The sequence below is a fragment of the Cyprinus carpio genome, chromosome A3, assembly GCF_018340385.1.
Source record: "Cyprinus carpio isolate SPL01 chromosome A3, ASM1834038v1, whole genome shotgun sequence".
Lineage (NCBI taxonomy): Eukaryota > Metazoa > Chordata > Actinopteri > Cypriniformes > Cyprinidae > Cyprinus > Cyprinus carpio.
Window position 1 is genome coordinate 36201452 of NC_056574.1, and position 19111 is coordinate 36220562.

Consider the following 19111-nt stretch of genomic DNA (forward strand, 5'->3'; position numbering starts at 1 on the left):
ACTCTGTCCAGAGTTTTGGTGTGATAACGCCTAAGTGACTGACTGTACATTATTACTTACATAGTAAATGTAATGTTGATTTCTGACATTTTGGAAAACTTGATGTCCCTCTTTCCTCTCTGTTTAGAATAAAAATTCCTTTAATTGTAAATGTTTATTAGATATTAATAGTGTGTTGTTTTATGATCATCTTGATACTTTGTTGTATCTACAAATGTATTAATGTTTAAACTGAGAAAATGTATAATTTTAAGGGAAAAATAAGTTGATTTTGAATTTCATGGCATCAACACATCTCAAAAAAGTTGGGACAAGACTATGTTTATCACTGTGTGGCATCCCCTCTTCTTTTTATAACAGTCTGCAAACGTCTGGGGACTGAGGAGACAAGTTGCTCAAGTTTAGGAATAGGAATGTTGTCCCATTCTTGTCTAATACAGGCTTCTAGTTGCTCAACTGTCTTAGGTCTTCTTTGTCACATCTTCCTCTTTATGTTGCACCAAATGGTCTTCTATGTGTGAAAGATCTGGACTGCAGGCTGGCCATTTCAGTAGCCGGATCCTTCTTCTACGCAGCCATGATGTTGTAATTGATGCAGTATGTGGTCTGGCATTGTCATGTTGGAAAATGCAAGGTCTTCCCCAAAAGAGACGAAGTCTGGATGGGAGCACATGTTGTCCTAGAACTTGGATATACCTTTCAGCAATGATGGTGCCTTTCCAGATGTGTAAGCTGCCCATGTCACACACACTCATGCAACCCCATACCATCAGAGATGCAGGCTTCTGAACTGAGCGCTGATAACAACTTGGGCTGTCCTTGTCCTCTTTAGATCGGATGACATGGCGTCCCAGTTTTCCAAAAAGAACTTCAAATTTTGATTCGTCTGACCACAGAACAGTTTTCCACTTTGCCACAGTCCATTTTAAATGAGCCTTGGCCCAGAGAAAACACCTGCGCTTCTGGATCATGTTTGGATATGGCTTCTTTTTTGACCTATAGAGTTTTAGCCGGCAACGGCGAATGGCATGGTGGATTGTGTTCACCGACAATGTTTTCTGGAAGTATTCCTGAGCCCATGTTGTAAATTCCATTACAGTAGCATTCCTGTATGTGATTCAGTGCCGTCTAAGGGCTGAATATCACAGGCATCCAGTATGGTTTTCCGGCCTGGACCCTTATACACAGAGATTGTTCCAGATTCTCTGAATCTTTGGATGATATTATGCAATGTAGATGATGATAACTTCAAACTCTTTGCAACTTTTCTCTGAGAAACTCCTTTCTGATATTGCTCCACTATTTTTCGCCGCAGCATTGGGGGAATTGGTGATCCTCTGCCCATCTTGACTTCTGAGAGACACTGCCACTCTGAGAGCCTCTTTTTATACCCATTCATGTTGCCAACTGACCTAATGATTTGCAAATTGGTCCTCCAGCTGTTCCTTAAATGTACATTTAACTTTTCCAGCCTCTTATTGCTACCTGTCCCAACTTTTTTGGAATGTGTAACTCTCATGAAATCCAAAATGAGCCAATATTTGTCATGACATTTTAAAATCTCTCACTTTCAACATTTGATATGTTATCTATATTCTATTTTGAATAAAATATAAGTTTATGAGATTTGTAAATTATTCCATTCCTTTTTTTACTCACAATTTGTACAGTGTCCCAACATTTTTGGAATCGGGTTTGTATATATTTTGCACTGATCATATTAAATGGTTTTGAAAATTTCCCCCACATTGAATACATATGATTTTGAAATTGCTCCTTTTTCTAAACCTTTGACCACACTAGAGAATTATTACTTTGCAGAATGGGTTTGCAAATTAAGTTCCAAGTCTCTTTGATGTGTAAAACTCTTCTCACACTGAAGACTTGTAAAAGGCTTCTCTCCAGTGTGAAGCCTCATATGAATATTAAGGTTTCCTTTAAATCTGTAACTCTTTCCACACTGAGTGCAGGTGAAAGGTTTCTCTCCAGTGTGAACTCGTAAGTGAACCTCAAGAGAGGATTTCTTTTTGCAAGTTTTTCCACAGTGATGGCACATGAAATGCTTCTCTCCGACGTGAGTTATTACATGATTCTGGAGGTGATTATTGTCTGTGAAACTCTTTCCACACTGCTGACATCTAAAACCGTTCTCTCTTGAATGAGTCCTCAAATGGTAATTAAGGGTTAAATGGTATCGGAAACTCTTTCCACACTGAAAACACACAAAGGGCTTCTCTCCAGTGTGAGTTCTCATGTGGGCATTAAGGGTAGGTTTATGTGTAAATCTTCTTCCACATTGAGAGCAGGGGTAAGGCTTCTCTCCACTGTGAATTCTTAAGTGGCTTTTAAGGCTTCCTTTTCTAATAAAACATTTTCCACACTCTTGGCATGTAAAAGGACTCTCTCCCGTGTGAATTCTCATGTGGATTTTAAGGCTTCCTTTTTGAGTGAAACTTATTCCACATTCCTGGCAGGCGAAAGGGTTTTCTCCAGTGTGAATTCTCATGTGGATTTTAAGGTTGCCTTTTCTGCTGCAACTTATTCCACACAGTTTGCAGCTGTAAGGCTTCTCTCCTGTGTGAGTTCTCATGTGCCTGTTAATGCTTCCTTGTTGACTGAAATGGTTTCCACACAGAGGGCATGTGTAAGGCTTCTCGCCTGTGTGGACATTCATGTGGCTTTTGAGAGTTCCTTTATTAGTGAAACATTTTCCACACTGTTGGCAGATGTAGGGCTTCTCCCCAGTGTGAATTCTTATGTGAATATTAAGGTTTCCTTGTTGATCAAATTTTTTTCCACAGTGAAAGCAGGTGAAATAACTTGTGTTGGCTTTCTTTTGAGCTCTTTTTCTTGATGAAGTCTTTTCAGTCTGTGAGCAACTGAAAGATTTTTCTTCAGTTTTGAAATCTTTCATTTCATTCAGTTCTTGACTCCCCACTTTCAGCACCATCAGGTCTAGTGTGAAAAAAGACAAATACAAGTTAACCCCAGTTTAATAGTGCAAAGCAACAGACATCAAAACATTTAAAGCATCAAAACTAATTAAAAAAGCTTTGAACAGCCTAGCTGCTCAGTACTTATGCAACCTTCTATTGTGTTATAATCCATCACATTCATTATGATCACAAAAAAATTATGGACTGTAGATAATACTTAAACTACTGAAGCAGTGTAACTGGAGTCAGACTCAGAATTTCAGCCAAGAATATTCTTCAAATCATGATTATTGTGCATTGGTCAGGTCAGTTGTAACAAAAAATACTTCTTCTGCTTTGTATTGAATTGTTCAGTACACCCCAAACAGACAGCACCCAAGATATCACTTTCAGTAATTAGCTGATACAGTTGCCATAAGTGAGCAATTGGTTGTTGTGGTAGACTGTGAACCATCAACAGGAAAATATTGAAAGTGAAAGTGACGTGACATACAGCCAAGTATGGTGACCCATACTCGGAATTCGTGCTCTGCTTGTGCTCTGCATCCAAAGTGCACACACACACACCGTGAACACACACCCGGAGCAGTGGGCAGCCATTTATGCTACGGCGCCTGGGGAGTAGTTGGGGGTCCGGTGCCTTGGGTCTCAACTCAGTCATGGTATTGAGGGTGGAGAGAGCACTGTAGATGCACTCCCCCCACCCACAATTCCTGCCGGCCCGAGACTTGAACTCACAACCCTTGGATTGCGAGTCAGACTCTCTAACCATTGGGCCACAACTTCCCCCGTAAATATTTCACAGAGATGCTCAAACAGACATTACACAAGCTTGGTATTGACATTTGCACGTGTGGGCAACTCCACAGACAGTGAAGCTGAAACAAAAGTTGTCAATGTAAACGCATGTATTGTAAGGAGAGGTTGTAAGATGTAAAGGTGGACCTTTGTATATGGAACCAGAGGTAGAGCTGGAGAACATGACCTGTTCCTGTTGCAAAAACTGTCACTTATATTTCTCTCATTCCCTCACAGTATTTGCCGGAGATTAGCAGTTAAATAAAATTTTATATGACATTTCACACTGTATATTCCTAAACCCTGGGTTAACTTTCTTATCTGCATACTGTGTTATATGAATTGCTAACCACTATCAGGGTTTTCCTGAATGGACATTTTGGACCATAAAAGTAAGAATGAAATGGTCTCTTCTTTGTGTTTTATGTCACATATATTACTACTGTAATGCAACTGCACTGTAAAATTATTTTTATTTTTACTTTATGGTAGGAAAATTATAACAAAGTTGTCTTAATTTCTTAAACTGCAAGCCTTAAACCCCTAAGGTGTTAATTTAGTGAAAACAGGTTTACAAACATGTCTCATTACAAATCTGGTGAAATACTGTAATCTTTATGCAAACTGGTGCCTGTTGCATTTACAGATGTATGTTAAAAATCTACAGCACATGATCCAAAAAACTGAATCACGAGCTGATTGCATAAAAACAGCGTGACAGACTAAATAATAATGTAATTATACCAATTAATTTTTGTGGTTTGATAAAGGTACTAAGCCATATCACGCTTTCGATTTTAGTTTGTTTGACAGATGCTTTGCCAAATCAATGGTGCAAATAAACGTAAATACATGAGTTATTATGAGAAGTGTAAAAATATTCATTATAAAACTGTGGTGGGCCGGCATTGTATATTTATTAATGGGGTTTCTGTGACTGTACAAAGCACATGAATATGAAGTTTCACACTGCACAAGTTTGGCACCGTGATATGAGGTTAACAAAGCGAAAGCAGTGCTAAACCTGCTCCAGACAGGGCTTCATAACCCACGGTAAAAACTGCCGCTTACATCGCTTCTGAATTACAAGTGTGCTGCGCTCCTCTGTCTGGGGGTACAAGCAGGGTTTCAAATGACGATAACCCGGGGTTAAGCACAGTGTCAAAAAAACACTAATATGGATCTCATTATCTCAAAAATAAATAATCGCAATCAATCTCATGATTTTTGAAGTATGTTATTTTTCACCCACAGACTTGATTGGGTAACACTTTATAATAATGTTCTGTTATAAGTCATTTATAAATTATTAGTTAATGATGAACTAATTATTTATAAAATATGACTATACATTCATAAATGATTAATAAGTAATAAGTTAACATTTTAGTAATGTTTTATTAATTCAGTTATAAGTCACTTATAAGTTATTAGTTAATGATGAACAAATCATTTAAAAAAACATGATTATATGTTCATAAATGATTAATGAGTGGTATACTAACGATTTACAAATGTGTTGTAAGTTATCTAAAAAATAAAAAAATCATGAAATAAATCAAACTGATCATTAGTAGATGGTTTATAAGTTATTGGTTGATACATTATTTATCACTTATAAATCATTGAAGTATTTCTGTCAAAATTGTTTTGTATAATTATCTCAATAAAAAATTGTTAATCATGAACAAATGATGAATAAACCATTAGTAAATGATCAGTATATGATTTATTGGCAAATTTGTTAGCTTGTCTGTGTTCATAAGCACAAACATGCAGGTGTGCTAAAGCACTATTTTTAAGAAGAGTAATTCATTTGTTTTGAAGTTAATAAACATTTATAAATGTCTTAGTCAGATGATTCCAGTGGCTTGTGTTAAATCCTTTAACTCATCAGCACAGACTTGTGTTCTGTGTGGAGTGTGTGGATCAAGTGATGAAGTGAACCTCTGAACCGCTTTTACCTTCCACTGAAGCTCACATCAGGTGCACAGAGTTAAAGACTCCATGTGTGTCAGAGAAGACAGCTGTCTAGTCAGTACTTAGTAAAAAAATCATTTACAAAGCTTTCTGCATCCCCTAATCTAAAGTGTAAACTATTCATCACTTGTAAATGTGTTACATATCATTTGTAGACCTTTCTTACCTGTTACAAATTATTTGTATATGTACACAAGTCATTTATAAACACTTTCTGCATCCCTAATCTAAAGTGTAAACTATTCATCACTTCTAAATGTGTTACATATCATTTGTAGACCTTTCTTACCTGTTACAAATTATTTGTATACGTACACAAGTCATTTATAACACCATCTTCAAATCTAAATCTAAAACTAAAAATAACCATCAAATGTAAAACATATAAATATCGCTTGTAGATCTTCCTGTTAACATGATCCATCTCATTCCATCACTTTACCCAAGCTTGAACTTATTTTTTTTTTAAATAAATAAATTAACACTCTGCCACCATTTAATCAGCACTTAATTGTTTATTTTTTGTTTTGTTTCCCATGGGACAGCTGCTCACCATAACATGAAAACGCACCATAAACGTAGTCCATTATTTTGTGCATTTTATTCCAAGTCTTCAGAAGTCGTACTATACCACCGTGTGAGAAAAAGATTCGTTTTCCGTAATATAATCATTATACATTAATAACAGTACATAGCTGCCGTCTCTCAACCGTTAAAACTTGCAAAATTGGCGCCTTCTACACAACGACACTGGTTTGCGGCATTGACTCAACCTCGCTCCTTATTGGCTGTCACTTGTGATTTGCGACCACCATAGATTGTTTGCGACATGCCAAATTGTGTTGAGTGAGATGCGGCGTGACGCTTTGAAGGATGGAAATGCAGATCGGGAGAATGTTTGCAACGATTAAACATTTTAATTTCATACTGTAACACACAAAATTGTTTTGCTGTCAGAACACTGGTAATGTAGCTCACGCGTCGTTTTATCTGTTCTTTATACTGCTTTTTGTAATGTTTTAAATAAATTATTGTGACTAACGTACATTTATCTGCCTGTTACACGTGGTATATTGTCAAAATGGTTATGTTTAAGATTATAGAGTGTAAAGTAGGGAGCTTAAAAATGATCTTTTTTTATACAATAGTATATTAACTAAGATAATAGTCACTGTCAATATATCTATATTGCGTTTTTATTTTTGTGAAGTGGCTAAAACGTCGTGGTATAAGGAGTGAGTTAGAGGCTCAAAGATATCTATATAATAGTAAAATATATTTGCATAAAAAATATATAATTTAAATATCATATAAGGGATTTGTATAGATTTGTATATCCTGTAACTGAAAGGTATACCACAACCTTTGCATATGGCAAATACATGGTAAATTTACCAACTGCAGTTTGTACATAATTTATAAAGATATGCAAATGATATGTAACACATTTACAAGTGATGAATAGTTTACACTTTAGATTAGGGGATGCAGAAAGTGTTATAAATGACTTGTATACATATACAAATAATTTGTTACAGGTAAGAAAGGTCTACAAGTGATATGTAACATATTTAGAAGTGATGAATAGTTTACACTTTAGATTAGGGGATGCAGAAAGTGTTATAAATGACTTGTGTACATATACAAATAATTTGTAACAGGTAAGAAAGGTCTACAAATGATATGTAAAACATTTTACAAGTGATGAATAGTTTACACTTTAGATTAGGGGATGCAGAAAGCTTTGTAAATGATTTTTTTACTAAGTACTGACTAGACAGCTGTCTTCTCTGACACACATGGAGTCTTTAACTCTGTGCACCTGATGTGAGCTTCAGTGGAAGGTAAAAGCGGTTCAGAGGTTCACTTCATCACTTGATCCACACACTCCACACAGAACACAAGTCTGTGCTGATGAGTTAAAGGATTTAACACAAGCCACTGGAATCATCTGACTAAGACATTTATAAATGTTTATTAACTTCAAAACAAATTGAATTACTCTTCTTAAAAAATAGTGCTTAGCACACCTGCATGTTTGTGCTTATGAACACAGACAAGCTAACAAATTTGCCAAATAAATCATATACTGATCATTTACTAATGGTTTATTCATCATTTGTTCATGATTAAACAATTGTTTATTGAGATAATTATACAAAAACAATTTTGACAGAAAATACTTCAATGATTTATAAGTGATAAATAATGCATCAACTAATAATTTATAAACCATCTACTAATGATCAGTTTTGATTTATTTCATGATTAATTTTTTTTTTTTTTAGATAACTTACAACACATTTGTAAAAATCATTAGTATACCACTCATTAATCATTTATGAACATATAATCATGTTTTTTAAAATTGATTCGTTCAATCATTAACTAATAACTTATAAGTGACTTATAACTGAATTAATAAAACATTACTAAAATGTTAACTTATTACTTATTAATCATTTATGAATGTATAGTCATGTTTTTGTAAATGATTAGTTCATCATTAACTAAATAATTTATAAAATGACTTATAATAGAACGTTATTATAAAGTGTTACACTTGATTGTTTTGATTGCATTATTGTAACAATGACTCCACATCAAATGTTCATGTTATTATTAATATTACTAATTTTAAGTACACATATTGGGTTTAGGGTTGATGAAAAAGTACTTGAGCCTTACACCATGTATCCCTCGTAAACCATGGGTGTAACCCAATCTTCCACAATGTCTAAGGTGGTGATTAGGCCTGGGACGGTATTGAATTTTTCTTACCGCGGTTGAAAAGCATTTAGAACATGAACATTTAGAACAGAAATGGAATGATGTCTGAAATAAAAATTCTGCAAAACGAAATAATAGGCGAGGTTACCCTAGCCTTCATATTTTTTGGGGGCGATATCAGATCTGATCGCAATTCACAACAGAGATCTGAAGATAGAGCATCATAAAGACAAACAAACACATTTTTATTTATCGTATTGATCAGTAATAGATATTAATTTGCATATTTATTTTCCATATTTTTATCTTCAGATTAGGCTACAGTCGTCGTCATCAAACAATCACTTAAACTATAACAACTTTTGCGCACACAGAGGCTAAGCAATTGAGCACAAGGAACACGTTTATTTAACATTTATTATTTCACATTTAGAATAAGAACATTTGGAACAGAAATTATGTCTGAAAAAAAAGTGCTGGCAAAACGAAAGGCGCTATGGTTTACATCCCAGCCTTCATATTTTTTGCTAGAAAAACTAGCATGTTCACTTTGTCAGGTTTAAGGGAGGTCCTGAAAGACGTAACGATGTTACCTGCAGCACTGAACACACGTTCTAAGGGAATGCTTGTAGCGCAAATGGTCATATATTTTCGGGCTACTTTGGAAAGCAGAGGGAATCGGACACTATTGTCCCGCCACCAGACAAGAGGGTCTGCGTGGGAATCCAGGGCTTCCTTCTGCAAATACCTTCTGAGCTCTGTGTCTACACGAATTCTCTTTGGGGTCGGAGTAGATGTATTTTCTTTTTTTTCCCCAAGTAAGTCAGCCAGATTCGTTTTTTTTATTACTTATATAATATATGAATTATATTTAATATGATTTATATATTTTATATTACATATTTGTACATGTTTAGCTATATTAATATTTATATAGATATTACGTGTGCGCTTTTTTGTCTCAGTGGTTAATGAAGGCTATTTAACGAAGGCATATAGAGTAATATAAATATGTAGACATATAGGCTAAATTAATATAAATATTTAAAAATCTATAATATATATAAATATTATTTATATTATATATTTTTACATATTTATATTTATTTAGCCTATATCTCGTGTGCGCTTTGGTCTCAGTGTGGTTCAAGGCTATAATTTAACGAATGGTATTTAATTTAACAAAGTGTCGCTGCTCACAATTGTGGTTGTTTTTTACTTATAAATAAGATAAATATAAATAATATTTATAAATAAGATAAATATAAATAATATTTATAAGTTAAAAAAAACAATGACGGTATTGTGAGCAGCGACACTTTGTTAAATTAAATAGCATTCGTTTAATTATAGCCTTGAACCACACTGAGACCAAAGCGCACACGAGATATAGGCTAAGTTAATATAAATATGTAAAAATATATAATATAAATAATATTTAGATTTTTAAATATTTATATTAATTTAGCCTATATGTCTACATATTTATATATTATACATATAAATGCCATGTTTCGATGGAATAGTAGCTTAAATGCGCAATTGTCGGCTGCGCAACCACGTGAGAGAATTGTGTTAAGCAGAATAAGCACGTGCAGTTAAAAACTGAGGTCCTGCTTTTTTGGCTTTCTCATGAGTCATCCGCCTGTATTTTATGCTTTAGTAAAATGAAATGAAATTCAATATATAGGCTACAAGGACATTACACAGGTACTCTAGGCCTAATAGTAAATACAAATGGAATGCTATTAGCCTATTAGAGGTGCATAGATACATTTTTTTAATCTAGATTAATCTCACTGTAATCTTGGAATTAATCTAGATTAAAATGGCTCATTTGACTTCTGCCGAAGGCATTCAGATGTGCAGGCCAATGTTTATTTTATTTTTATTTATTTTTTTTTGTGCAGTGATGACAGTTATAGGTTTAGACCCGCGGTAGGCGTCACGTGACCGCGGTATTGCGGTAATGCGGTAACCGTCCCAGGCCTAGTGGTGATGGTGAGCAAAATGTGAATTATGATAAATATCACCTGAACTATGATTTTGTGTTGTTGCTGCAGTAGGACAGAGTACAAAAACCCCAGCCAATGGTGAGTGAACTGAGAAAATGTACAGGCCAAAGTATTTCTTTCCAGCCATTACACAGCAACTGCATTATTTTGTTAAAATGTATATTTGTCATTACGACAATGTTATTATTTAGCTTTAAGTAATGAACAGCGCTCAATCACAGCATTAAATACAAGCTTGTCTCAGTCTCTCTCGAGTTTATTTCCTCACGTGACGTTGTGTATCTTCAGGAGAAGAAACTCTCATCCAAGATCAACCTCTGATGCTACATTTACAACTGAGATTGATGGAAGATGCAAAAGTCACAACAGATGTTTTTTGCACAAATTTTGTTTTTGATTGTGTCCCTTATAAACATACAAACAGTTTGATGTAAACCATCTATTATGTCGCTTTTTTGGGCTGTTTTATTTGCTCGCTGAAGCTTTTTAAATGAAGAACAAATGCAGACAAAAGCAATAACTCAAGTAGTAAAAAGAAGTCAATCTTTTATAGATAATAAATGTACAGATGGTAGACAACCAAAATGGGTAATAGGGCCGCGGCGTTAACTGCAAATCAGTCGTGTGTTAAAATCATTCGCGAAACTACCGCCAGGTGGCGCAAAGGGACGGATTGCGAAATGAATGTAATTGTAAAATGAAAGGAAGATGTTAAACAACAATAACATTATAATATACATTATAACATCCTTAAAAGCCATTAAAAAATAGGATAGTCTTAGGCTACAGTCTACTCATCAAAAAATAAAAAAAAATAAACCTTTACACAAAAGGCTCTTATGCATGCTATTGTTTTTAAACAGTCATTTTATATATATATATATACTTATACCAAGAATGAACCGAAATGAAAACATTTTAATTTATATATACGGATTAAAATGTTTTCATTTCGGTTCATTCTTGGTTTAAAAATAATAATAATAATCTTCAGGTTCCATTTGCAGAGCGAAATGAGAACGGTCCAGCATTTACAAATAATTCTTATTAACTCTGTTATAAATCTGATTTTTCAAACTGCTAACACTTTGCATTTTTGAATTATGCCTTTACTGTGTGACCAATAATTGTGAATTGTGACTTTGATCGCGCTGGTGCCTCACGCGCACATATTCATTGGAAACAGCAGTCGTTCACCAAGCCATTATTACATATTTCTGAATGTAATAAAATGCAACTCTCACAAATGTAATTTATATTTTAGCGTGTTTTCGTGTATGTTTTTATCCAGCTTTATTTTTCCATTGCATCTAAAAATGACTTTGTGTATCACATTCACTTTGTGAACAAAAAACAAATATAACTTCAGATCTGCCTCCTGCGATGCTCAGCTGTGGACGATTTCAAAATGTTTGATATAAAGGTTGCTGTCACATTTTGTGAATAAATAAATAAAATGCATACTTCAGTGAAAGAACACTGAGAGTGTAGGTTGCTTCTGGTGTTTGGATTTGTACTTCAATATAATGAGCTCCAAGTTTAAGGATAGCCTACACTAGTTGTATTTTTTTTTTTTACTCTCTATTTAACAGCATTAACTTACAATGAAATAAGTCTTCCTTCAGGCAGACTGAATGTTTTCCTGCCTTGCTAAATGTTGGGTCAGTTTGCGCTAGTCCCGCGCGCTGTGAAGCGGGAGCCGCTGCAGAGGATTCCGCTTGGTCTTAAAGCCTTCCGCAATCGCGTACGTTCATCACAAATATAACAATGATTTTTGGCAAAAAATAATGATTAATTTATCAATTGATAATTTGTTATTATTTTGGTCTAGTGAAAATAATTAATATGGGCTGCGGGGAAAATAATGAATAAAAAGAGTAGGGCTGCTGTGAGTGCAGGCATGTTTCAACCCAGTAACATGAGAACACAGCGTTCTCACAGCCCAAAAAACAGACCGAGTCTCAGTTCAGCTGGAGGGGGCTGGGGGTAGTTTCTGTATAACTTGTGGGGGTCGAGATAAAGGTGTGAATTTCTTGCTCTTTCATATGATATGGACAGTCTTATGAGGGTTTCAAACTTGCAGAACAGGTTTTAGGGACAACTTTAAAGAAAGGTTTGATCCCTTCAAATGTTGACTTACTGTATAGTGCAATAAAGTTTATTAGTTATTATAACTTAATTTCAGAGGAAGTTGCCTTACTTAAAAAAAAAAAAAAACTGTTGCATTAGGGCTGGGCGCGATAGGCATTATGGCCTAAAAAAAATCCCGATTTTTTTTCACAAAAACAATCCGATTTACAAACATTAAATCGATTTTTTTTTTTTTTTGCCTCCCTACTTAAAATCAATATTCAAATGACAAAGAAATTGTTCAAAACAAGGACAGACCAAGTGTAGGCCTAAATCAGTTTTCTAGTCTATATTTTCATCTCGTTATGCCGCTGGTTTAGGTTATGTATTTATTTTTATTTCTTATATCAATTATTTGTAAATATAGCAGACACTGTCTAACTGTGTTCTACACCGGACGGCCTTGTTCATATAGGGCGAAACATCTCTCACTCGGCAGTAGCCTACAGTAGGCCTATGTGAGCGGAGTGAAGCAGCAACAATTTCCCTCTAATCACTAAGCTCCTGCGTTCATTGATACCAGGAGAAAACACTGCTCCGCCTTCACTCCGTGGCTAAAGTTGAAATGTTATGTTCATAAAAGCGCTTATAAATAAAATAAAAAGAAAATAAAAAATAAATAAGGAAATTACAGGAGAGTTTCAAAGGGGAATAGGCTATTGTGTGGAAACTTTTTGTCCTACCAAACGCCAAACTAATAAAATTGTCAGCAGCATAAAAGGTATTATTGCTGCGTTCTGCTGTGCAAATTTGTTTGTGTGATGAAAATAACAGTTTACATTTTCGTCAGTTATTTTATCTACAGATCGATGCATTTGTTACAGATTTCTGCTCATCCAAAATCAGTTACAGATGAAGTAGCCTTCTGTAAGATTACATTTGTTTGAATGCATTATTGCGACAGCGATTACGTGTGAATGTGCTGTATCTGTTTAAATCATGCTTTAACCTGAAAATAATCAGTAAAATAAAGACAAACTCCTTGAGAACTAGCCTGTAACATCCCGCTCGACTATTGCCGTCATTATGGTCTTCTGATCGGAGAGATTATATCAAGATATAGCTAAATATGTTAATCATGTGAATTCTTGCTAAATATGCAGTTATATTACGGGCTGTTGGCATGAATTGTACTCGTGATGGAGCGGTGCTGGAGCGAGTGAAAACCACGATGCTCCGACACTTTTAAAAAATCCCGCTCCTCTTCAGTCAGAATCACTCCGCTCCGCTCCACGATACTCTCGCTCGACAGCGTGTCTAACGCGGGGGGGAGGGTTGAGCCCAATCATTCTCAAAAAATCATAAAATATTTATTTTATTTCAATTTTCGTTTTTGTGTTTCAGAGGAAAAATCAGTGTTAAGGCATCTCTCCATTACTGACCGTTCTGAAAGAAGAATTTATGAAAACACGTATAAAATTTTTAAAAAACTTTAACAGAGATGTCTAGATGGAATTTAATAGGTCTGCTTCCCACGTAAGATTTTTCTAGTTACTAGTCGTTCATTTGTCATTATTTCAACTAATCGCAAGTTTATATTAAATTTACAACTATAATCCAGCCTTCATATATTCCCCCGCTACGCTCAAGAACATGCATTAAGTTCGTCACAAAACACAGGCAGAGTAGCCTAATAATTATGAAAAAAGGAGACATTTTAATTATTTATTAATAAACAAATGTTATCGTGTCAGCTGCAAGATGAAATTCACAGTGCTGACTCTTCTCTCCACATGGACGCGCCTTTAAACAGAAATACAACCTTAACAGATTACATAATGCTTCGTTTTGAATTGATTCGTTTAAAAGACATTTCAAGCTTTCTGTAGATATATTTCTCATGTATGTGAGACGCCACAATTTTCAGTTATTTCATTATTAGGAAAAAAATCACGTGATCGAGAGGGCTCCTCCCTGTCATGCATGCGCATTAATAATTTTTGCACAAACACTTGAATATAAATAATAATTCACATTTTGCATATGCATTACAAAGTAAATAATTTTTTACATGCAATTATCCAAAATAAAACAAAACAAGATTTGTAATGAAGATAAAATATGTAGACAAATAAGAATAAATGCTGCACCTGCACTCAGCATCATGCGCAGAGCAAATCTTGCACTGATATTTTACGGAATATTATACAAACCTGCATTTAAATGCGGCTGCAATTTATTTTATTTATTTTTACTTTACTTAAATTATACGAAAGCAAGTAAAGAAGACTCCATTTAAAATCACTGAAGGTGTCAATTAGTGAAGCTCTTAATTTTTTTTTTTTTTTACTACATCGTGTGCACTTTGTTGATAAGTGAGGACGTTTTATTAATCCATCCATTCTTTAGAGTTGCAATGATTTAGTTAAATCGTGCAGGTTTAATCTATTCGTTTCTTGTTTTAATTAGGCCTAAATAATGGGAGCGAAATTATACAGTGCCTTACGTTTTACTAAAATAAAGAAAATAATTTATAAAACACGCAAGCCTAGCTCACAATAGGCTATCACTTTTAATGCTCCGATGCAAAGTGAACCACATTTTCTTTTTAATAATATAACACATAATTCCTCTTATATAAATATACTCTGCACACTATTTAAATGTGTCTAATCTAAAATATGGTGTAGAGAAAATATAAGCACAGGCTCATAGGCTTGACATTTATCCTGCTTGAATTCGTTCTAAGAAACGCACATATCTTCATAAGGACTAAACTTTCATCTGTGAATATTAAATATTTTCTTTCATTTTCCCCGACTGCAATCAAATATAACACTTCGGTGAGGCAAAGCTGACGTCTATTTGCGAAAATGTGCTTTGATGCGCTTGTTTGAAAACCTGTGATTAAAGCGCCACTCAGCGGTCAAGCTGCAAATGCACTTTGCAGACGCCGCGGGGCGGCGGCGGTAGAAACAACGTTTTGGATGTCCACCTACTGTATGTTGATCACTCAAATATCAGTTTGCTTAATGCAAAAAAAATGTGTTTTTGTTAGATATTGTTGAATAATCAAGTAATACATGTTTTTTCATTGTTTTCAGTTCAGAAGTAGGTACTTGGTAGTTAATAATTTGAAGTATCCAAACGGTTTTAAACCAGTTCCATTCCCAGTTTAATGCATGACATGTAATAATTAATACTCAACTAAGCTAGCTAGGCACAGCATTAGCAACATTGGGTTGGCCCAGATCTGGGCCGAAACTGCTTGCTATCTGGGGTCTGGCCATGTGACTTTAACACATCTGTCATGTCAAATAAATCCGCTCATAGGACATTCTTCAAAAATGTCATTCATTTCTGCCAAGGTCGACATTAAAAGAGGATCAAATGAGTGAGTTCAGCTTTGAGAATAAAAAAACCAACCTGTTTGTTCCTCACTTTCTTCATGTTTGACTCTGAATGTTTCATCAGTTTTCATGTCTTCACGCTCCTCTTTAATAAAGGACATCTTTATATCTGTCATGTTTCAGATGAGAATAATTAACAGAATTAAAGTAAATCTGAAATAAATCATTTATCTTACATTAACGTTAGATAAAACATTAAGATGTACGTTACTATTGAAAATCATTGAATTCATTTAGATCGCTTGTGCAATTAACCGGTTTGAATCGATTTCTTTTTAAAACAAAAACTATAAACACAGACCTTCTGCAGCCGAATCACAGATGCAGCAGCTCGGTGCGGCGCAAACCTATGACGTCACAACGCCCCACCAAAATAAAAGTCCTTCTCACACGTTAAAAGCACGAAAGTGCATAGAAATGTACATACAAAAACCCACTGCTAATGCATCATATGTATCATGTTGAAATTTTTATTACAATTATGAATGCAGTTTATACTTTGTAAAAAATATATTATTTTGTCTCTGTGTGGTGGTGTGTGTGTGTGTATGCTCTTTTCTTTGCACTTAAGGTCATGGAAGTCAAGTGTATTATTTATTTAAGAAATTAAGTTTCTATATATTGCAGAAGGAAAAAGAGAGGAGTAAAAAGAGTAAACATTCAAGTTCAAACAAGGCTTATGTGTAGGCTATATTTATATTGTTTTTGCCCGTTAAGAAACAGAAAAAGCCATCTTCTGAATGGTTTAAATTGCGGGGAGCCAACGAAAACCAAAATATTAGACTACAAACATTTAAGCAAGGGAATTACTATATCATCTATATGATTAATTAGCATTTTACGGTGGGTCTGGACAAATTGAGGAGAGGGTCAGTGAATATGTGTGTCAGGACGTGCACATTACAATTTGAACTATTTTAAAATATAAATGAATGGCAATCATCAAGGCAAACCCAGTACCGTGGATCAAGATGGACAATATGGACCACTAGTGGTGTTTTCTTTCCAAATATTATATGCAAATCTAACTACCTTGAATCAGAACAGTAATGAAAAAAAGATTAGAAAAAGGATTTATTATAATATGGACAATATATTATGTAGACAATGTTAGTATCATGGCCCCTCTGTCATTCACATTTCACATTGAGGCTGAAAAAAAATCAACTACACATAAAAACAATATACATTTTGTAGTTGCAAGTATTCATAGTAAATGAAATTCGGATGCAAACAAATACTGATGCCCACAAAAATGCAAAAGACAAACACTGGAAAATACATATATGAAAAAGAATAAGATTTTGCAGGTACAATGAGTCAATTTACAGAAAGCAATACAGAAAATGAATAAATCAAATATAAAAAAAAACAAACATGCAATTCTTCCACTATGTGATGAAATATGTATGGAATCTTATTAGGAGAGTCAAAAGTAGGAGATCAAAGCACATCTGATCCTTTTCCAAACTGTTACATTCACTTTTAAGACAAAACCGACTGGTTTTACATTTGACAGGTTGTTCTTTTTAACCAGTTTATTGCCGTAATGACTCTTTTACTCTTGATACACAGTGCAAAACAGTAACAAAATAAAAGTTTTAAGAAAAGTAAGGGGTGCTAATAATAAAAAGATCTAAAAAAAAAAATTTATATAATAATAATAATAAAAAAAAATCATTTATGAAGTCACTGAAAAACAAGACTTTTTTTAAAAAAAAATTCAAAATACTAAAATTATGTAAATGGTTCGTCTTTATATCAAGCAGCAAATGGGTATAGCAGCTGAAAAAAATATTTTGCTGCAATCGATGGGGAATATCTGCATGTGTTATATATCTTAAAAAAACACGTATAATACTTTTAACAGAGGTGGTTTCGAGAGATTGCCAGAGTATTTCTGCTCACCTCTTTATTTTGGGCTACGGTGAAACAGTTTTTTTTTTCATTTTCAGTTTTGCATTTCACAATTATATCGACAGTTAAAGGGGAAACTCATCGCAAAATGAAAATTCTAACATTTACCCCGATGTTGTTCCAAACCCGCAAAAGCTCCATTTGTCTTCGGAAACACAATTTAAGATATTTTGGATGAAAACCGGGAGGCTTGAGACTGTCCCATAGACTGCCAAATAAATAACAGTGTCAGGGTCCAGGAAAATATGAAAAGTATGCGTCAGAACTAGTCCATCTGCTCATCAGTGAAATCAACCGTAACGTTATGAAGCAACGAGAATTTTTTTTTACACGAAGAAAACAAAGATAACAATCTGTATCAGAAAATTCCTCTCCTCTGTGTCTCTCAAATCAGCGTAGCGCCATTTTGACAATTCTGAGCAGTACGCAGGTGGCGTACACGCTTCTGTATCAGCTGGCCACACAAGGATATGTTTATTTACGTGTAAGTTTCGCTATGGTTTAAATGTAAACAAGCACATCGGACGGAATGAATGATGAAGAAAGAAGAAATGTAGACTGAAGCGGCGACTTGACCCAGCAGAGATCATAAACATTTAGTTTTGGATGTATAGTCCTACATATCAAAGAATCTTGTGTTTATGAATGTAACATAAACTTACTGTTCATTAATAATCTGCTATGGTGTAAATATTTGTAGTGAGGTGATGTGTCGTCGTGACCGAATCGTTCTTTCTGAACGAATCTTTTAGGTAGAACGAATCCTTATCGGTCATGTAAACCATTGACTCTATTTCATCGTTCACTGAAATTTCTCCCTCCACAGCAGCCGCGGCCGCTATTAGCAGGCGCATGCGCAGCTCGGTGAACCGTAGCTCTGTGAACTGTTTCATCCTGTCAAAAAGTTACTCAACCTCGAGCCAATAGCCTTCGAGTATGAGATGTAACTAAGCATGTGATTTGTTTGAATGTACGTGAACGAATACGCCCTTCACTGAACGAGTTCAAATTGAGTCTGAACCAAATTACAAGAGATCTTTGTCGTTCGTGAACGAGTTGAATGATTTGGTACGAGTCTCGTTCATGAATGAAATGACGGAACTAGTACATGTCGTTCGCGTGAATGAGTTTAATGAATTGATACATCTCGTTCCTGGAATGAAATGGTTTGGAATGAGAGTAAAACCGGGTCAGTTTGGGCCCATCTGTCATCTCCGCCAACAAAGCAAAGCGCAGTTATAGGTACTGTGCCACA

General features: G+C 34.7%; 1 protein-coding gene across 1 annotated transcript; it reads right to left on the reverse strand.

The window, feature by feature from the left end:
* Nucleotides 1-1642: 1642 nt before the first annotated feature.
* Nucleotides 1643-16194, reverse strand: LOC109050846 (gastrula zinc finger protein XlCGF57.1-like). Its single transcript, XM_042731758.1, has 2 exons — nt 15956-16194; nt 1643-2955 (listed from the first exon to the last, which is right to left on the reverse strand). The coding sequence occupies exons 1-2, from the start codon at nt 16053-16055 to the stop codon at nt 1811-1813; spliced, it is 1245 nt and encodes a 414-aa protein (XP_042587692.1). The 5' UTR covers nt 16056-16194; the 3' UTR covers nt 1643-1810.
* Nucleotides 16195-19111: the final 2917 nt, after the last annotated feature.